At 42.8% G+C, this 19,722-nt stretch overlaps 2 protein-coding genes across 10 annotated transcripts in view; one reads left to right on the top strand and one right to left on the bottom strand.

Annotated features, from left to right (window-relative positions):
• Positions 1 to 1,335: 1,335 nt before the first annotated feature.
• Positions 1,336 to 4,930, top strand: ribc1 (RIB43A domain with coiled-coils 1; the record flags this gene model as incomplete). Its single annotated transcript, XM_080764884.1, has 7 exons — positions 1,336 to 1,534; positions 1,638 to 1,855; positions 2,377 to 2,505; positions 2,881 to 2,997; positions 3,674 to 3,913; positions 4,439 to 4,605; positions 4,849 to 4,930. The coding sequence occupies 7 exons, from the start codon at positions 1,336 to 1,338 to the stop codon at positions 4,928 to 4,930; spliced, it is 1,152 nt and encodes a 383-aa protein (XP_080621010.1).
• A 112-nt stretch (positions 4,931 to 5,042) lies between these two features.
• l1cama (L1 cell adhesion molecule, paralog a) overlaps positions 5,043 to 19,722 on the bottom strand; it is a 58,006-nt gene continuing 43,326 nt past the window's right edge. For 3 of the 9 annotated variants that reach the window (XM_080764306.1, XM_080764304.1, XM_080764305.1), the window contains 15 exons: positions 19,244 to 19,368; positions 18,629 to 18,730; positions 17,540 to 17,737; positions 17,211 to 17,281; positions 16,858 to 17,083; positions 16,488 to 16,603; positions 15,704 to 15,920; positions 13,118 to 13,237; positions 12,625 to 12,801; positions 12,398 to 12,511; positions 11,925 to 12,074; positions 11,358 to 11,486; positions 9,224 to 9,296; positions 8,460 to 8,525; positions 5,043 to 8,225 (listed from right to left, as the gene is read on the bottom strand). In XM_080764306.1, the coding sequence (XP_080620432.1) occupies positions 7,982 to 8,225; positions 8,460 to 8,525; positions 9,224 to 9,296; positions 11,358 to 11,486; positions 11,925 to 12,074; positions 12,398 to 12,511; positions 12,625 to 12,801; positions 13,118 to 13,237; positions 15,704 to 15,920; positions 16,488 to 16,603; positions 16,858 to 17,083; positions 17,211 to 17,281; positions 17,540 to 17,737; positions 18,629 to 18,730; positions 19,244 to 19,368 (2,128 nt within the window). In that variant the 3' untranslated portion in view covers positions 5,043 to 7,981. The remainder of the gene's footprint in view (positions 8,226 to 8,459; positions 8,526 to 9,223; positions 9,297 to 11,357; positions 11,487 to 11,924; positions 12,075 to 12,397; positions 12,512 to 12,624; positions 12,802 to 13,117; positions 13,238 to 15,703; positions 15,921 to 16,487; positions 16,604 to 16,857; positions 17,084 to 17,210; positions 17,282 to 17,539; positions 17,738 to 18,628; positions 18,731 to 19,243; positions 19,369 to 19,722) is intronic. The other 6 variants (XM_080764307.1, XM_080764310.1, XM_080764309.1 and 3 more) reach the window with 6 other exon arrangements.

A 19,722-nucleotide genomic window follows, 5' to 3' on the forward strand; every position in this document is an offset into this window, starting at 1 on the left:
CAGAACAACAATTTGGTCAGGATCTTCATGCATTTTGTAGTCCAGAAGAAGTATCACGTTGTATGGCAATAGGGTGTACTACCAGATGAAAAGCCTCTGTAAAAAATAATATTTGTGCCTTTGTCAAGGTCACAGTGGCCACTCTGTTGATCCTGACACGTTGCAGCAGGTCCAGCAGAGCTTGGCAAACATCTGGCAGCCGTTCTGCAGCAAAGAACAGCTTCTCCAGTTTTTCCTTCTCATGCTCTTGGAGACTTGGAAATGTGAAGAAAAAAATTATAATAATAATTGACTTGTCCCAAGTAAAATGTCCCAAAATTTCCCAAATTCCATTTGAAGCTGTCCAGTAGATATCATCCACAAATTTATATTCACAGTCAGACAATTAAAATTGTGGAACAAACTTTTAAATATGCATATTCAACAGCTTGGTCCTACAAAAAGGAGCTACATCTGACTGCAGGTGCATAACACAGAAAATAGCACATTTCTGGACCAAGCTCTCAAACTCGCAGATTCTAAACTTTGAAATATCATGAACATAAGAGAAGAGGGGGTGTGGATTTATCTTAACTCTCACCTTTGGATGATGTCCTTTTGATCCTGGAAGATAAGACAACACCTCCCCCCCCCCCCCCCCCAGTAAAAAATAAATAAAAACGGGTCCCTCGACGTAGGCCTAGTTATCCTTTAACTTTAGCATTTAGCTACAATATAGTTATATACACAGTTTGTCATTCATAATTTCATTTGACACTAGTCTGACTGGGGAAACTTATTATCGAGTAGCCTGCACCAGGTGGTGGTAGTTACATTCAGCTCACTGAGCTCAGACCATAGGCTCAGACCCACCCAGACCAACCAACCAAGCATGCGCACGCAGCGCACCTTTGGTTACCATGGCTACAAGTCACCAAACACAGAAAGATATGTCACTTGCATGCATTTCTCCATCAACTGCAGGGCTAATGTATTGATCTAAAAGGGCTGTCGGCAGCGGTAAGTATGCCCTATTGGTCGAAACCTCAACTTACTTGAGTTAATAGAGATTGTATAGTGTTTACAAAATCAGCATAGCCTTAATGGATCAAGACTATCATACAAAGTCATAGATGTATTTTATCGAATCTGACAGCCTGACTTTTACTTTCTATGCCTTTGCAGCCTTTGAATAGTGTGTGTGTGCGTGCGTGCGTGCGCGTGTGCGTGTGCGTGTGTGTGTGTGTGTGCGTGTGTGTGTGTGTGTGTGTGTGTGTGTGTGTGTGTGTGTGTGTGTGTGTGTGTGTGTGGTGATGTTTTCTTTTCATATTAAAGCTCACAGTAGAAACGGTGAAAATGTATAAAGTGGATTTACCAGTGAACCACACAGCAGAGGAGGCTGTTGCGCGCCGGCGCGCTGCAGAGGTCGCACGCAAGGCTCGAATCTTCAACACACGGAGCCGCGTGTTGGGCGTGGATCTCAGTGCTCTGGATCAGCAGGTGGAAGAGAAGAAACTACGTCAAAAAGTGGAAAGACAGCGAGAGGAGGCTTTTGGTAACATAGCAGGGCCTGCAGGGGACATCAATTAATTGAATTGGATTTATAATGAAATCACCACTGTGTGTTACATGTTGTTTTACTTGTCCAAATGCTGCAGATGAGTTGAGAAGGAGCCACGAGGAAGCGCTGTTGCAGCAAGCGAGAGCTGAGGAGGAGAGGCGAGCGGCGTTGAATAGAGACCTCATTCAGTATCGCACCGTTCATCAGCGCGTGGAGGACTCCCGGGATGCCGATCTCATATGTGACCTGAAGGGGGCGCTCGGACCCACCATTCCAGAGGCAGAGCTGGGACCTGCCAGTATGCAAGTCTTTCAGGTTGGGCCTCATGACAGTGATCGGATTTTTCAGAGTAGCAGTGGAAATTCACCCAGTGTCCATCAGCGAATGGTTGAATAGATCAGTGGTTCCCAAAGTGGGGTCCGGGGACCCCTATAGGGGTCCTTGAGGGAGTTCAGGGGGTCCCCAGCTAAATGGACCCTTATGGGTCTGTAACTCAGAATGTGTACAAATAGAACCAAATGGACCGTTACGGGTCCATTTGGTTCCATTTGTACACTCTCAGAGTTAAATTAACTTTGATTTTACAATATACAATGGGGTCCTAGAGATAGAAATGGGGGACCTTAGCCTAATTCACGTCAAACCGGGGGTCCTTCAAATTAAAATGGTTGAAAATCACTGTCCTTACTCCTTGGCATATATTTTCTAATGGGGGTCTGCAGGCTAATGAGTGTCAATTTAGACGTCCTTGACATGAAAACGTTTGAGAACCACTGGAATAGATGATACTTCAGCATCAGTCCTATACTTTATTTCTCAGTTTATTTTATTCAAAGGGTGAGGACATTGGAGAGAAAGAGAGGAAGAGAATGCAGATGGAGAACACAGAAAGAGAGCTACGTGGGCAGAAGGAAGTCGACGAGAAAAGGCGTGTGGAGGACAAATACAAAGGTGAAGGCACACATGCACACACACACACACACACACACACACACACACACACACACACACACACACACACGCCCACACAGTACACAAGGAGTGATCACCGATGCTCTGACGTACAGTATAGGGCCCTTTAAATCATGCACATGCTTCATGCACTCGTGCACAAACAATCGCACACTCCCACACACATGCCCTTATCCCGAGGTGACGTTGATGGATGCTCATCTTAAAGGGCCGTTATGTGTGAGAGTATGTTGTTGGAGGGTGATGTGATGGATGTGGGTGTGTGCAAACAAAGTATATGCAGAAGAAGATATGTGTGTGTGTGTGTGTGTGTGTGTGTGTGTGTGTGTGTGTGTGTGTGTGTGTGTGTGTGTGTGTGCATTTCAGAGGTGCTTAGAGGAAAAGAGATGGTACATCAGGATCTGAGGATGGTTCAGCTGGATGCTCTGGAGGCGGAGTGTAATAAAGCTGCTCGCATCGCACTCAACAACTACAATCATGCTCTGGTGGGTAGGCTATTATCATCATGCACGCGTGCGCGCATGTGCGCACACCACCTGCCAAGTGTCCTGAAGGCAAAAACCCAGCGAGGTGTTGAGTTGGTCACTGGGGGGGATCGGTGCATTGCCATCACATTAGTGATGGTGAAGTGCTTTAATGTATGCATATGGGCCCAGTCTGTGTTTTAAAAGCCCCCGTTTAGCTATTCCCACTTCCCTCACACACGCATGCCTGAATGCACTCTAGCTGAAATCTCCGGTGGGAGGTGTCATTATGAATCCTTAAGGTCACATCATTCTTTCATGTCAATTATGCGGTTCCTCTAATAACCACTCACATGCACGATGCACGAGAAAACACCACTGACTGACTGACTGGGGGGAACGCTGGTGTCTCAGGAGGACGTTCAACATGTGGTTGACCCCCCCAGGGCTGAACTAACCACAGATCAGAGCTCAGGTGACCCAAACGTTTTCCAAGTTCCTAATCATCAAGGGAACTATCGAACTGACCGTGGATCAGTGGTCAGTCCTGTAGGACAAAGGGAGAGGAAAGAATCACTTCTCCCCTAGACAGGTGATCACCAGGGGGGGGGTGATAAAAACAAGTGTTTAACTGCACTAGCTCTGCTGCTGTTTTACATTTCTGTCTAATAAAGTATTCAATCAATACACCATGCAGGCTGCAGGGCGAGCAGAGAAGCTGAGAGAGCGTCGTACGAGGGAGGAAGGGGAGGGTCTGGCGGAGATGTGGCACATGGTGACGTCGGACATGCTGACCGAGTGTGCCGAGGCGGCAGAGAGGGAGTCTGGGGGCGAGCCGGGGCGGCCCAGAGTTCTGACGGACAGGTGGAGAGGAATGAGCGCAGAGCAGCTCAGAGAAATCCTCAGGGAAAGAGAGGATCAACGTCTGGAGAGACACGTAAGTCACACTGGAGCACACAATAGGACACAGGTTTCTATAAGCTTATATATTCAATGTTCCAAGATAGATGTCAACACAAGGTGGTTAAACAAATGTCCCTGAGACACTGTTACCCAAACAGTGCCCCATATATTATATATATATATATATATATATATATATATATATATATATATATATATATATATAAAAAATATATATATATATATAATATATACGGTATATATATAAACAAAGAAATAAACAAACAAAGCAACAAATCTAAGAAATACCATGAATAAAAACATAATACTTTGTAGTGAAAATAGCAGATCTACAAGCACACAACGTGTCGTTTTGCGAGCCCGTTTGGATCCCGAGCAAACGTTTAATTTATCTTTTGGGTGATCTGGGGATCACTGCTCTAGGAAGTGTGAAGCTCAGCACAACACAGGTTGCCACAAAAAAAAAGTACGGAGCATGTCCTTTTCAAAAGTCTGTCAAATGTTTTTTTTTCCTTCTGTTGCATGTTGTATTTTTCAGAAGCAGCTTGAAGCTGAGAAGCTTCTCGATGCTGCATGGGACTTCCAGCGAATGAAGCTCACTAGAGAGGCAGAGGAGGAGGAGATGAGAACAGAAGGAGTCCAGAGGGAGACGAGGACACAGATGGACCAGTACAACCAGCAGCTAGCTAAAGAACAGCAGACATAGTAAGCTCATGCATACTCAATACATGCGCATGTATACTACTCATACAAGCATGCATATAGCCTATGAAAAATAAATGCCTTATTGAGTATTCAGTAGTGTGGGATAGCAAACTTTGGTATGAGGCCTTGAGATGTATAGAATTCAGAATAAGCATACATACATTATTATATGCAGTATATAATTTATACATTTGTTTTAGACAGTAAATGACTATGTACTGTATTCTTCTGTATCTTCCCCAGTCAAGAGTACCTGAACAAGAAACTCTACATCAACAAACCCACTGCAAACTTCTTCAATCAGTTCAATACCAGCTCTCGCTGACCAGTCCAGCACCTCACACTCACACAAGTAAATAAATGAAGTCTATTGATTGTTTTACTCAGTATTTATTCCCATCTGCCATCCATACAAAAGTGGTATTCAATTCCTCCAGAGTATTCTTAGGTTGCACACAGCATCGATGTTTGTAAGCGATACGGTATATAGGGGTGATACTGACGACAGAAAGGGACTCCTATTTTGGTACAGATTGTTCCAGTTACTTTATTTTGGATCATATATTCAGTTACAGTAGTTGACTCATCAATGCAGATACAATAATATTGGCCCCATATGCAGTACAAGTCCACTCAGAAGCTGACCAACCAAAAGCCCAACCCCACCCCACTCCTGTCTTTCTCCATGGCACAAACTTCCCTGGTCCTATATGGTGTCTTAATGGTGTTCCCCACACAGCCTACACAGAGGCACATCTCCCTCCGGCAGTGACATACTGTATATATATAACCCTCCGCCCCTACTTCCCCGTTCCCCGTCTCCATCAACCATCCCCTCCCACCTCACTATTAGACATCCATCAGCTCTCATGTACTGAAGAAGCGTTGCTTGCCGTGGTTCTCTATATATGCGGTTTTTTCTTTTCATTTTTTTTAAACGTTTTAACTGTATTTAAAAAAAGGAGGAAACACAACGTAGGTGGAAAAAAAGGCTAGCGGCCTCAGCTTTCCCATCAATGCATGAAAAGCAAAAGAGCGAGTGGCAGTAGAGTGAGTATCTGCGCGCCGCGTTCACTCAATCCTTCATTCAAGGTGAACATTTGCTCTGACACTGACAAAACACAGATGTTTAGCAGCAGATAGTCGAGATAGAATATTGACATGTTTCATGTCGTTCATCATTACTGTATGAAAAATAGAATTCTAACTTTTCTTTTTTCCCTTTTTGTCCTGAGTGTGTCTGTACAATCAACAACAGGGACTCCAAGTACAGTTCCTTCAGTGTGCCACTAGCCCATATAAACACAATTTACTCTATTTTCAATCTCTAGGATTGTCAATACAGTAGGTGGCATTTTAGTCTAGTGGCAGACTATTGTTTTGAGTATAGGGAGTGCAGAAACAGCAACATTGCATACGTATAGCTTCTCCCTGTGGTAAGCACAAACTGGCTCACTGCATCCCCATCTCTAATAAATGCACCAGACAAAGACTCCACAGATACTCACTGCACTGCAAAGGTTTACTAGATGGTTACAGACATGAATGCGATCTTAGCTCTCTTTCCAATGCTTCTACTATACTATACTAAAAGACGATAGGAATGAATGCACTTTTTTAAGTGGGTTTGGCAAACGTCTAAGGAAAAGATGGGGATATTTTTTTGTCTTTTTTAATATATGTTTTTAACTAGGAACTAGCTTTATCTAAAACAGCCAAATCTCACTTTAATTATTTGTCAAATAAGGAAAGTGTGAATAGCGTCAATACAAGGAAGGGAAAGACTACTTGAAACGTTTCAAAATGAACGTAATACAAAGTTAAAACCTGCACATTTTTCACATTAACCTTTTTTATCATACAAACGTTCGGTTAATCAAAACAATCTTTAAGGGCTGTATATTTACATTCAATGAAATGCTGAAAGCTCTCACTCCAGGATTTGTCATATCCATACCAAAACCATTATCTCTCCAGAATTTCTTTTTCCTTTCCAAAAAAGGTTTTTGGCATGTCAATAATACTTCTAACCAGCTCTAACAAATAATACATTCTGCGTTTGATGTAAATATCAACTGCTTGCCTTCGGTGTACAATGGCTGCTGTCACATCTTGCACTGATGAGGGCCTGAAAATAATATGTTGAGTGTCACCCACAAATCACCACTGCTCCATTTTGTGACGGGTGAGCTGGACAGATATGGGAAGATTGTTCATTAGAGACATTTGTTTAATACACTGTAGAAAGAGACGCTGACAAATACAGAAAGCTACACAAAGGTCTCTACACAAAAGAATTACAGAGTTTCATACCAATAATGACATTACACTTCTGGTGAAAAGGCGACAGAGTAATGACATCAGTCTGTTGCTCTATGCAGACCCGGCAGGCACAGGGACTTATAAGGAGCATGTATAATACTGTCTTATGGCTAATAGATAAATGTAGATGCAGTTATATACACCACGTGCTATTCAGCAAATTCCTTTTATGCATCCAATGTTATTTATAATAAGAAACCTGGCTTCAGTTAGTTGTAGTGATATCTTGATTCATATGAAACGTGTCAGTAAACCTATAGGGCATGAAGTACTGAATTACATAAGGGATGTAAAAACAATCATAAGAAACGGTTGAAAACATAAATAAAACACTGACATAACCAAAAATATGATTTGTATTAAAAAAGTTTCATAGAAAAAAATTACATTAAAAGAAAATGGCAATTACTGTCTTGAGACATCAAAATGGCTTTAGACACTTACAATGCAAAATAATATAAAATGCATGATCATGAATATTTAAGATTTACGACTTCCCACATCAGCTTGTGCCTCTCTTGTTTGCCTCATAAGACTCTCCTAATGCCCCCCTCCACCAATACACCTCTCCGCAGCACCACAACCTAAAATCCCTCTGATATGTCGATCTCTATGGCATTCTAGCTTTTTTTTTTTTTTTTTTTTTTAAATAGTTGTGTTTATCATAACATCTCTCCCAATCCAATGTCACCATGATAAGGGATAGAGAGAAAAGAGGCAAATAGACGAAAGCCATAATCAGGTATGCTGTAAACTACGAAGAGTAGAGGGGGGGTGGAGGTCTAGGGACATCATAAGGTCAGGGAACGGGTCTCTATCTATTGTCTTTCGTCAGTCAGACTTATGTCTCACCGTCCACTACTCTGGACACTCCTTTGGTCAGAAAATAGTCGGGTCAATCAGATGGCTGCCAGGGGGCATCTGAATAGTCAATGTATCGATCGCTTAGTTAGTAGTCACACTATGGATCACAAAGTCAGCGGGGAGCAGGAGCGTATGGGCACGTACGTGTTGACATGTTTTGGTCTGACAGTTCCCAGGGGATGTGTGGAGGTTAATCCAGGATGGCCACCGAGTTGGGCAGGCCATTGTTGGTGGGAGAGACGGTGGTGGGGTTGAGGGGGGAGCTGTCCGGTAAACCCTCACTGGGACGGCTGTACTGGCTGACCAGGGACTCGTCTATGTTCAGCTCGGTGGTGATGGCACTGCTGCCCAGAAACTCCAGGGTGTCCTCGCTGCACAGCTTGCTCCCGTCACACAGGGACGCCTGGCTGGCGGTGTTCTTCTCCTCGTTGTCACTGCAAAGGGACAACGACGTGGGGGAGAGAGGGAGGAGGAAGAGCAAGGTGGAAAGAGAATACAACAGAAAAAGGTCAAAATATCTTATGAAAAGATAAGTGTCATTCAATGATTTATAGTGAGGCTTTTCGCAGATAACTGAATATATACGGCATACAATCTGAAAAGTTGAAAAAAAAAAAAAGCATGGTAAATTAGCTTTTTCTAAACACAAGACAAATGTGTATAACTACCAGTATAAGGTGGTAGCAGGGGAAGCATGCACCAGTAAGCACATCCCAGCATACCTTTCTAGAGATCTGTTAAGCAGGGCGAGGCATTGGTCAGAAGAGGGAAGAGTGTAAGGAACACAAAAGGTTAGAAAAAAACAATGTCAAGGGAACCAGGGTTGATTTATGAAGTTAAATGATCAATACATATAATAAAATGCTCAAGAAATCATAGGCTGATGTTGAGATTAGTGATTCTCAATTATTTCAAGGACCCCCAGTTTGATATGCATTAGGTCAAGTAACCTTTGGTATGTTTTATTTTTATCTCTGGGACCCCAATCTACAGTACAATGTAAACTCTTCAGTCTTTAGTTAACTCTGAGAACGTACACATGGAACCAAGTGGTTTTGTAAGGGTCCATTTGGTTCCATTTGTCTCCGTCTCTCAGAATTACAGATCTGCAAGGGTCACTTTGGTTCCTAACAATTTGTCTCGTGTATAGCCAGATGGTTAGATATCTATCTGTGTTCTACGTCCGCTCTAGATATCTATCTGTGACATCTAAATTCAGTGAATGGGAAAACTAGGTGGAAAAAAAGAAAAGAAGAATTTAGAATTCCCCAGATCTATCAGTATAAGCTGATCTCTCTGCTTATCTGGCTTTACGTGAGAGAGATTACCAAACTATCAATCACTTAGGCTGGAACCCCCCTCAAATACCCCTGGGGGTCCCTGGACCACACGTCAAAAGCCAGACGTCTCTAGAAGACTTGACTGGACAAACCTGTACTCTCCAAAGGTCTCATCCTTCATAGGCCGTGCTTCTGAATCCGTTGGACCCTCTTCTTTATCTTTGACTGAAAGGGACAATTGGATTGGATTTCATTATCAGTCCTTTAATCGCCGAGATCATCTCGGATTTGCTCTCTGAGCCACTTCTGGGAAGTTGACAAATGACAGTCTGCCGATATATGGTACATGATAGCACGATGGTGACGAACAACCATTGGACAATGCTTCGGTAACATATATGGTAGACAAAGGATTTAGTGGCTATCTGTAGCCACTATATGTAAACTGACAGCGTGTATATATTATGTGGCTCAGACGTTTGTGTTTGAGATTTTTCTTATCAAATTATGCTGAATATGCATCTTTGTAAAGACATGATTTAAAATAGGCTTGTTAAAATTTTGAAATTATGTAATTTATTCATCGCTATGGAAAGTCTATAGTACTGCTTACTGTTTCTATCCTCATCTCATTAATAGCACATAAAATATATACAGAATATTCCCCCAGAAAGCCAGGGCAAGTGTTTAGCATCTGTCCCTACAGGGACGTACCACCTTGGCATTAAGCAGAGCATACAGTAACCTCTCTTAATTCCACTTACAGTATTTCCATTAAAAGCCTGGTTGCTTGCTGAAGCATATTCTTCTGACGTCTCAGATCCTGTTCCCACTTAGATCTAATCTTCAATAACAGTTAGGTATATAGCTGTAGAGTCTAGACAATTCAACGCCCTCAGCATAATGGCTTCTATTCGTTTCCTGGAACGGAACTGTCTGAGTAAACTTTGTCAGCACGAACATTTGAGTTGAAACAAGTCATCAGTGAGAGATCCCTTAAGTAACATCCTATGCTGCACATGCCATTTGCCACACATCTTTTAACTGCATTCCCAGGTGACCAATATAGAAATAATACTAAATAAAAGTGTATGGCTGATCGTGTAGAAGCGGTAACACTCATAACTCAGCTTTAGCATTGCTTAATCTTGTAATTTCATCAGTCATGTTCAGGTTTTCATGAAATCACCGTAGAGGTTTGGTTGTACCAGTTCAATAGACCATCCAGGCTGCCTGGAGTGGTGGAACCAACGGTCTAAGTTATGCACTCAACAGGACCAACAATAAGGCCAATGAATAAACGCAAACTGCTTTATTTTAGGGGCGGCCGTACTTGTCTTAAACCGTCTGGTTGTAATCAGAAGGTTTGCCTCCAGGCCCCAGTCTATACATCAAGTGTCCCTGAGCAAGTGACCCCCCCCTCGATCTGAGCAGCCATCACCTGGGTGATACTGAAAACTGAATTTCCCCTGCGAAGCTATACAGTAATTTTAAAATAGACTATGAACAAGTAGCACCATGCATCAAATGAAAAGGAGATTGGAAGCACAATTGCTAGTCAAACCAGTCAAAAAATTACCATATCCATCAAAACCAAATGTATTTTGCAACCTGCCGCCACAGGCCACAAGTTAAGTAGGACAAGTTGGAACCCTCATTGTTTCTGCCAACAGCCCCAACAATAAGGCCAAATATAACCATTAATAACTGTAATATTAAGTGGAAGACTGTCTGTCTCTCTTCCTTGTTATAAAGGGTGTGTCTCTATTACATTAAATAGGACTACTAGGTCATTACAGTAGTAAACACCAAAACAGTTACCAGAAATAAGCAGAAAAATATAGAACAGACACATTGCATGAATGTGACTTAGTACTCCACTTACTGTGGCCGAGTATAATGACTGACATGACGTGTGAAATACAAGCACATACAGTGAGTGAACGTTTCCAGTAGACAGACAAATGAGTTGTAACGCTATAAATCAATACGACGATCAGCATGAGAAGCAGCTCTCAATAACTCAAACATACAGTATAAGTCCAATGTACAGGTCTTAGTTTGCCATGTTTCTGGTGTAACAAGTTAAAAAAGAAACTGACACTCATCTATGGGAGAGTGGCCAAAATAGAACTGAAGTATATCTTTGAAGATAATTTCGAGGGCCAAGTATAGTGGCTTATTGCAGTTGTTCATGGCCCACTATGACTATATGGCCTTTGATACATACTATGGTTGGCTGTTGAGAACGATGTTGTATTCCCACCGCAGGTGGGCGGGACTTACCTGAATACTTTCCACCTTTGCTTCTCTTGATAAAGCAGAGGATGAGCAATATCAGCAGTAGCAGCACGATGGCGCTCACAAGCCCAATAAACCAGCCCTCTGTGGCAAAGCTTGTGCTCTCCATTACTCCTTCAGACAGGGAGAATGGGAGATTGAGGGCAGGATGAAGAAGGAGAAGAAGTGAGAACATTGGAAACGGAGGCATGGGAGAGGGATGAAAGCACAGGAGGGGATGATGGGATGAAAGAGGATGAAAGGAAGAGAAAGGAGATTAAAAAGAGAGCAAAAGAAAGAGTGAGAGCGCAGGGTGTCCGTAAACCACAGAGACATTCTGTCAGAGAGTGTTACACAAGGGAACCAGGGAAACACGGCGCGACGTCCCAAACAAACAGTACTAATAGATCATTTCATACGGCTCGCCAAGCCCTCTTTTCATCTGGGTTCCATGAAAGCACTTCAGAAGCATCACAGGCCGCCGTGAGACGCTTTGTAGCATCCAAGTCTTTATGTTATAGACGCCCAGAGGAGAGGGAGAAAAAAGGGATGAACTGGGGCATGGGATCCTACCTGTCCCATTGGTTGTGATGTCAGTCTCCCAGAAGCGGTTGCCGCTGTGGGTGAAGCGTAGGTGGTAATTAGAGCCAGGAGATAGGCCCTTCAGCTCGTAGAAAGCCTGCGAGGAGTTCACAATCTCTGACAGCTTCCATTTATCATTACCTGCGTGAAGGAGAAGCGACATTTTGTTTTTCTTTGTGTTTCAGCACCACGACGTACGTATCCAAAACATGTACAGTTTACTACAGGCTGCAGGGTGAATGAAATGAGGTTTTCCATATACAGTATATCGTCGCTACTCGCTACAAACCTTGTTTCTCCTTGCTACTAATATATCGCTATTTTTCAAAGATTTAGAAAAAAATAAATGTTAATTATGACAAAAAAAGAATAACCATGGATCCACAGGTTTGGCAATATGTTTTGGACATACAAGGTGTTCTGCCCGACAGCGATAACATGCACATTTTGGGCTCCTTATGTACCCTTCTTGTTGAGGTAGTGGATCTGGAAGACAAGGTTCTTGTGCCTCTCGTTGGTCACCCAGCTGAAATTGACAGACTTCTCTCCAACAGATAGGCCGAAGTTGTCAGGGGGAGCTGAAATGGGTTCCAGACACTCAAACTCACATTCTAGTACTCGCATGAAACAATGGTCACATATTCTTTTCATACACTATGACGCTAATAAACACGCCAGCCTGCAGTTGTACCTCCTTCCAGAACGGTGGCGCCCTCCCTCATAATGGGCTCTCCGTCCCCAGCGGCAGTGCGCCCGCTCAGGTAGAAGCGGTATCGGCTGTGTGGGTCCAGGCCTGTCAGGGTATGGTGTGTGGACGTGGGGTCACTGATGTTCACCACCTGCATTATGTTGTCGTCGCTGTCCACGACTGACGACCACCACACAATCACAGAACGACCATCACTCAATCACTGTCTGCTCTCTAACACAACCTCCTGGGTGTGTGACATGCAACTGACTGATAATGACCATTAGCAAGCTCTGGTATTGACTTTCTTCAGTGCTATCGATCATGTTGAGAATGCATTGTCTTATGCCCTCTATACTGACATCTACTTTTCTATTGTCCTTCATAATGCATGGAAACAAGCACTTAACAAACAGCGAGATAAATTGATGCATGCTGTGGGTGTGGGCCTATGTTACATGTATTTGTAATTGATGGAAGGTGTCAGGTGTAATACCCATGGATTTCAGCTGATATCCTATGAGAATTCCATTGGGTTCGGCAGGTGGAGACCAGCGGACAGTTATCTCTTCCTCTCCTGGACTCTCCAGTTCCAGGGATATGGGAGGACCAGGAGCTAGCAACAAGACATCAAGGTTTGATTGAAAATAATGCACTTTTCCATACATTCTTTGGTCTATGAATGCTTTCTTCACCTCATTTTCCCCATAATATTTATCCCTACCATCCGTTCACCTTTTCCCTGTTCAGTTATGGAGCTCCCTTTGTGTATAATTAAGGTTGCCAACCGTCCCGTAAAATACGGGTTTGTATCGTATTTGACAACTAAAAGACCTGTCCCGTAATGAACCGATACGGGACGCACTTAATCCCGTATTTTGGGGTCGTGGAAGAATGACAGCGCGTTATGGTGATTCTCAGTCGCTCACATGCGGACACTCACACATACACACACAAGCAGAAGGGGCAGCCATCTGAGCTATGGGAACAGGAGGAATACATGGAACCTGCTGTCTAGAGAGGCGCTAGGCACAGCTCATTGGTCAGTACTCTTCATAGGCATGCAGCAGAGCCAATCACTATGCAGTGTCGTATCTTAGCAACTATTTCACCAGGCTCCCGGTCCAAAACATTGAAAAAACTAATGGATGCTGTTCACAGCCAAACATCTTATCTACCTCAGAGTCAGAAAGTTCTAGTAGTGAGATATAACTAAAAAAGAAGAAAACTAAGTGCAGAGCTGAGTGGGAAAAAGATTCGGTGGATTTTTATGAAACAAAAGCTTTGCAGTTTGAAAGTGGATATTCAACCTTTCCCTACAGCTGCAATGTTGGTGAGTTTAATGTCGTTTGATACAAGCAGATGCAAATTGGATGAATGGGGAGTCAATGGATGGTTTATGGCAAGTCACTTCATATCATTAGGCTATAATAAATCTAGAGTTGCAAATTGCAAAGGACTGTGCTGTCATCATGTGCCAGTTAGCCCTGACAGGGACACATATAGGCTACTGTAGTTCCTTGTTCATCAAGCAACTCTAGAGCAGTGGTTCCCAAACTTTTTCATGTCAAGGACCCCCGCTGTAAGCACTGGACCAGGGCTAAAGGACCCTCAAATTGACAATAATGAGCCTGCGGACCCCCAATTGAGTCTAATGCCATGGACCCCCATAAGAGAAGATAAGGCTCTAGCAGTGATTCTCAACCCGTTTAATTTCAAGGACCCCCAGTTTGTCATGCATTAGTCCACGGACCCCCATTTAATGGCATTTCTAGTTTTCTACCTCTGGAACCCCCAATTTATATTGAAAAATCTATGTTAATTTAACTCTGAGAGTATACAAATGGAACCAAATGGACCTGCACTCTCAGAGTTACAGACCCATAAGGATCCATTTGGTTCCAAAGTATCATTTAGCTGGAGACCCCTTGGAACTCACTCAAGGACCCCTGGGGGTCCCCGGACCCCATTTTGGGAACCACTGGCTTAGTAACTGTAAATGTGAATTTAAACCAGGTACTGAGAAGCCTGTATGCTTTGTAAAATGGTCTGAAATAAGGTCAAGTTTATGATTTGAACATTTGCCATTTAAGGCTTAATATTTTGTATGCTGTTTGTTAAACCTATAAAACCTTATGGCATGAACTATATGTTGGAAGGGTTAGGGTAGAGCAAAGTTTTAGGTCAGTGCAGACTGCAGATTCATTCAGTCATGTATACTTTCCAAATCATACCTTTACTAACTTTTAGATTTCGTTTTTTGTCAATTTCATATTGCTAAATGGTCAATGTAATTACTAATTAAGTACCCCAACACTGATACACTGTTATATATTTTTTTTAAACCATTAAAATCAACTAAATCATATTATAATGCAAGTAGATGTAATGACTAATATTTATTCATAATAAAAATAATGCATACTATATACTGTAGCACTTTTACACTCTCAAACAGCTCATATAGGCCTACATGTCAATACAGGTCAGGTAGTATTTGATATTAATTATATAATATTATATTACAATTACAATATTACAACTAGAAATATTGTTCCTGAAAAAACAATGTGGGGTCGCTGGAAGCCAAAAGATTGTACTGTGTTGTTTAATTTAATGTAATTGATTAACGTAATTTAGACCTGAAATTGGGGGGGGGGGTTTGACCGGAAATTACCCAATTTTTCTATAACATTTTCAAATAAGGGACACCAATTTTTAATAAGGGACACCAAAAAATTTCGGCGCGCGGCTTCGCCGCGCGCCTTACGCAGCGGACACGCGGCTTCGCCGCGTGCCCGAGAAATGTCCCTTATTTGAAAATCTAATAGTTGGCAACCCTATGTATAATATCAGTGTCACTTCCTATATTGATACTCCTCTGTATAAATAAGGAAGCTAACTAATCCCGGCAACTACCGCTCTGTTTCCATCCTTTGTTCCATTTCAAAGGTTATAGAGAGGTGAATATAATGAGCAGATTGATAGTTATCTAGAAAAACGCAAATGTCTATTAGAATTCCTATCCGTCTTCAGAAGATCTCATTCCACTGACACAAACTCCACCAACACTGTTTCTCACCTCCCTCCCCAGTGTTGAAGGGCAGAGGCTCGGAGGATGGTCCCTCTCCCTTGCTGTTAAACACGGTGACGGACAGAGCGTAGTGGGAGTATGGCTTCAGACCACTGATCAGCCGCCCACCGTCGTTGGGCCCCGTCTCAATCACTACGGTGGTTTCTGGCTCCCTGGACCTCCGGCCTCGGTGATGGCCCCTGGAGCCGAACCTGGTCAAGTGGATCTGGAACGGGGAATAAGACCAGAGCCAGGAAAAGTTGTTAAGGAGGAAAACGTTTGGCTCACCCCTCATTATGTTTCAAGGAAAGAAATCCAGCTTCATATTGGTTTTCTAGATTACGCATTCTTTATTTATGGAATTTTGTTAAAGCTTCATAGATCTTAACTCGCCATTAAAATGGTGTGGTTTTAAAATAGTTACAAAAGGGTATACTGTCTGTAGCTCATTTGAGGGTGTTACATTTTTTATTTTTGTACTTTTTCTGTTTTGTATGTGTCTATATGGAGTTACATTACTAATAGACCCCCAGATGTGGTTATAATATTCAAAATATCTTCCCTGTGTATTTTTGGTTTCTTTCTGAAAGCCTTTGAGTCAAAAGGCACAATCAAAATCACACCACTTTTGTGTGATTTTAGCCCTAACCCCACACCAATAATAATATTATTATATTTAATAATAATTGGTTTTTTAACTTGGACCTAGAGAATATCACATTTTAGCAGCAAGCAGTTCCTCCACCGGCAACAGAAATTAGGCCAAAGAATAGAATAGATACAAGACAATGACCTTGTATCCCAGCAGGAGTCCTCTGACTGTCTCCTTGTCCACTGGGGCCCAGGTCACTCTGACGGCTGTGGCGTTCAGCACCGCCATTCCCACATTCATGGGAGCCTCTTGGGGGTCTGAGAGACAGAAAGAGAGTGGATGACAATAGAGACACAGTGACTGTTGAGAAGGGATCCAGAGAGTAAGCTCCAAAAGTTTCTTCGCTGATTAAAAAAAGACAACTTTAGCGACTGTTTAGCGAAGATTCCCCTCCCCCGCCCAGCTTCCCTCCTACGAACGTGGCCAATTGTGCTCCTATATGGGCATTAACTTTACCCCTGCACCACCCAAGTGTCCCAAGAGGTAAATTGTGGTGGTAGATTTTCTTTACCATCCTCCCCAGAGTAGCCAATGACGGGGTCTGGCTCCGGTCCCTCTCCTTTTTCATTGACAGCCTGAACTTTGATCTCAAAGGCAGAATAGTTGCCAACGTCAGTGACAATGAAAGGAGGCACAGTGGTGTAGTTCACATGCCAGGTCGGTCCGCTGCCCATCACTCGCCTCCACAGCACCCTGTACCGGAAGTCCGGTCCGTTGAAGTTACGCCTGTCCATTCCCTGGAGTGACGGGGATGAGAACCGATCACAAACAAGAACACTTCCAGAAGAAATGTGTTGTTTGTAAACTTCTAAATGTCTGTAAAAAGGTGCAATGAAGAGGCGTAGACTCTACGCCGTAGAGTACCTCCCAGGTGATGACCAGAGAGTCAGGGTCAGTGGACTCACTCCTTACGTCCTCTGGGTTGTTGTCTGGTGCTGGGGAGGTTAACACATTATGTATTAGCTATAAGTATAAGCCATCATAATTATGTATGGTTAATTATTATAATAATTATTATAATTACAAGGTTGTAACAACTTGCAACATGATGTCCCATGCAATACCAACTACAATTCCATACAACTTACATTCTACTGGCACAAGAGTTATACAAGATATGAGAGTTTTCTATTAAACGCATACAAAGCTAGATGAATCATAACAGTCAATAAATAGAAAGCTGTGACCCTAACCTTCAGCGGGTGTGTTATGGAGGTCAGAGGTCTTGCTGGGGTCACTCACACCCACGTCGTTGGCAGCGATCACCCGGAAACGATAGGACATGTAGGGCAGCAGCGGGAGGTTGGTGCTCGCCTTGTTTCCACCTACCCTCTTCACCTCCTCCCATCCCCTGTGCTTGGTACCCTGGTCTTCAAACTCTACCACATACTCTGGTGAGAGAGGGAGGGAGAGAGAGAGAGAGAGAGAGAGAGAGAGAGAGATTCGAACAGAAGAGGTTTGATTGAATACTTTATTAGACAGAAAGGTAAACAGTACATAACGTAGTACAGTCAGATACTTGGTCTAAAACTAAAGGATAGCACCAAAATATGTTCTTGCAGTCTTGTTTCCATTCGGGTCCCATTTCAGACATGAAAAATAACAAAATATCATCAGGTAAATATCAATGGAATGGAATGGAAACGTGAATAAATGCTCAGCAGAGATAAAGCCATATTGAGGAGCATTTCAGCTGTGTAGGAATCTGTCAGAGTAATGAAGACAGAGCGGCCTTTCATCTTCCCAGAGGGTGATAGATGATATAGGCTAGTACTGGAGTATTAGAGCTAGCCAGAAGCCACGATGGAATGCTGTGTTAATGTTTGTTTCCGTGTGTGTGTGTGTGTGTGTGTGTGTGTGTGTGTGTGTGTGTGTGTGTGTGCGTGTGTGTGTGTGTGTGTGTGTGACTGTGTGTGACTGTGTGTGACTGTGTGTGTGTGTGTGTGTGTGTGTGTGCGTGCGTGCGTGCGTGCGTGGGTGCGTGCGAGGGCGTATATTGCGTATCTTGCTCCAAAATGATTAAAAAATAATAATAACAATAATAATAAAAGTGATAAGAAAACTAATCTAATATCACCACCAAAGCAATACTGCTATGATGCATAGTTGAAATGTTCAGATGCGACATCATGTTGTAAGTTTGCGTATGTGGTGAGTGCGTGCATGCGTGCGCACATGTATACACATAACAGTATGTGTGTGTGTGTGTGTGTGTGTGTGTGTGTGTGTGTGTGTGTGTGTGTGTGTGTGTGTGTGTGTGTGTGTGTGTGTGTGTGCAATACCTATTACAGGGCTGTTGTGGTCATCTCCAGGGGTCCAGCTAAGTGTCACAGCACGGTGTTTATGATCAGTGATGTGCAGGAGGCCAGGGGGGTCTGGGCGATCTGAGGAGCCAAACACACATTATGAGGCCGATTCTACAAATGCCTTATAATATAACAGTTTTTCTGAAAAACAAATGTTTCTATTTAAGGACCCCCAGAATTATATGTATTTGGTCGCCCAACTCCCATCTCAAAATATCTTGTTCCAGGGACCTCAAGAAGCAAATGTTTGCTTTAAAAAAAAAAAAGCATTATTCAAAGATTCGCACAAATGTTCACGATTTATGAATAGTTTTAACCATTAACCAATGTAATGGTTAAAGTGGTTCAAATCTAAAGTGACATAGATGCTTTCCCTGTCTGAATGGGTTATAATCAAATTTGCGGACGGTCGGATGGACGGACGGACGGAGACAGACAGAGTTCCCACATAATTAATCTATTAAACATTTTAGGTTGGCTCATGGTTTTAAAACTATGTTCACGTTCACATTGTCAGTTTCAGACACTAATTTGGTAATGCATTAGCTAAATAATGGACAGTTCAGATGGTCCACGACTCCACGTTCTTACCGACTAAAGTGAGGGAGCCACTGGCTGAAGCCTCGTCCAGCTCTGTGATGACCTCACAGGTGTATATGCCTTCGTCCTCAGGCTCCGCATTGGTCACGATTAGATCTGGACCTTTCATTGTATACCTGGAATAGAATGCATCATCCTCACCACCAGCATCATTACAGTATATAGTTCTTGTCATTATCATCATCACCATAGGTCATGTCATTATTATCATCATATTGTCACATCATAGGTTTACAGGTGCAAAACTCAGTGGTGGAAAAAGTACTCAAATGTTTTTAACAAAAGTATTGGCATTAAAATGTACTTAAAGTACCTAAAGTAAAAGTCATACTCATTATGCAGAATGTGCAAGGCACAAATCTGCACATCAGGAGCAATTAGGGGTTCAGAGTCTTGCTCGAGGACACTTCAACACTAACTCTGGGGGAGCCCGGGATTGAACTGGGAACCTCACGGTTTTCCCATCCGGC

The sequence above is a fragment of the Protomyctophum bolini genome, assembly GCF_963924005.1.
Source record: "Protomyctophum bolini genome assembly, chromosome: 5".
NCBI classification, from domain to species: Eukaryota; Metazoa; Chordata; class Actinopteri; order Myctophiformes; family Myctophidae; genus Protomyctophum; species Protomyctophum bolini.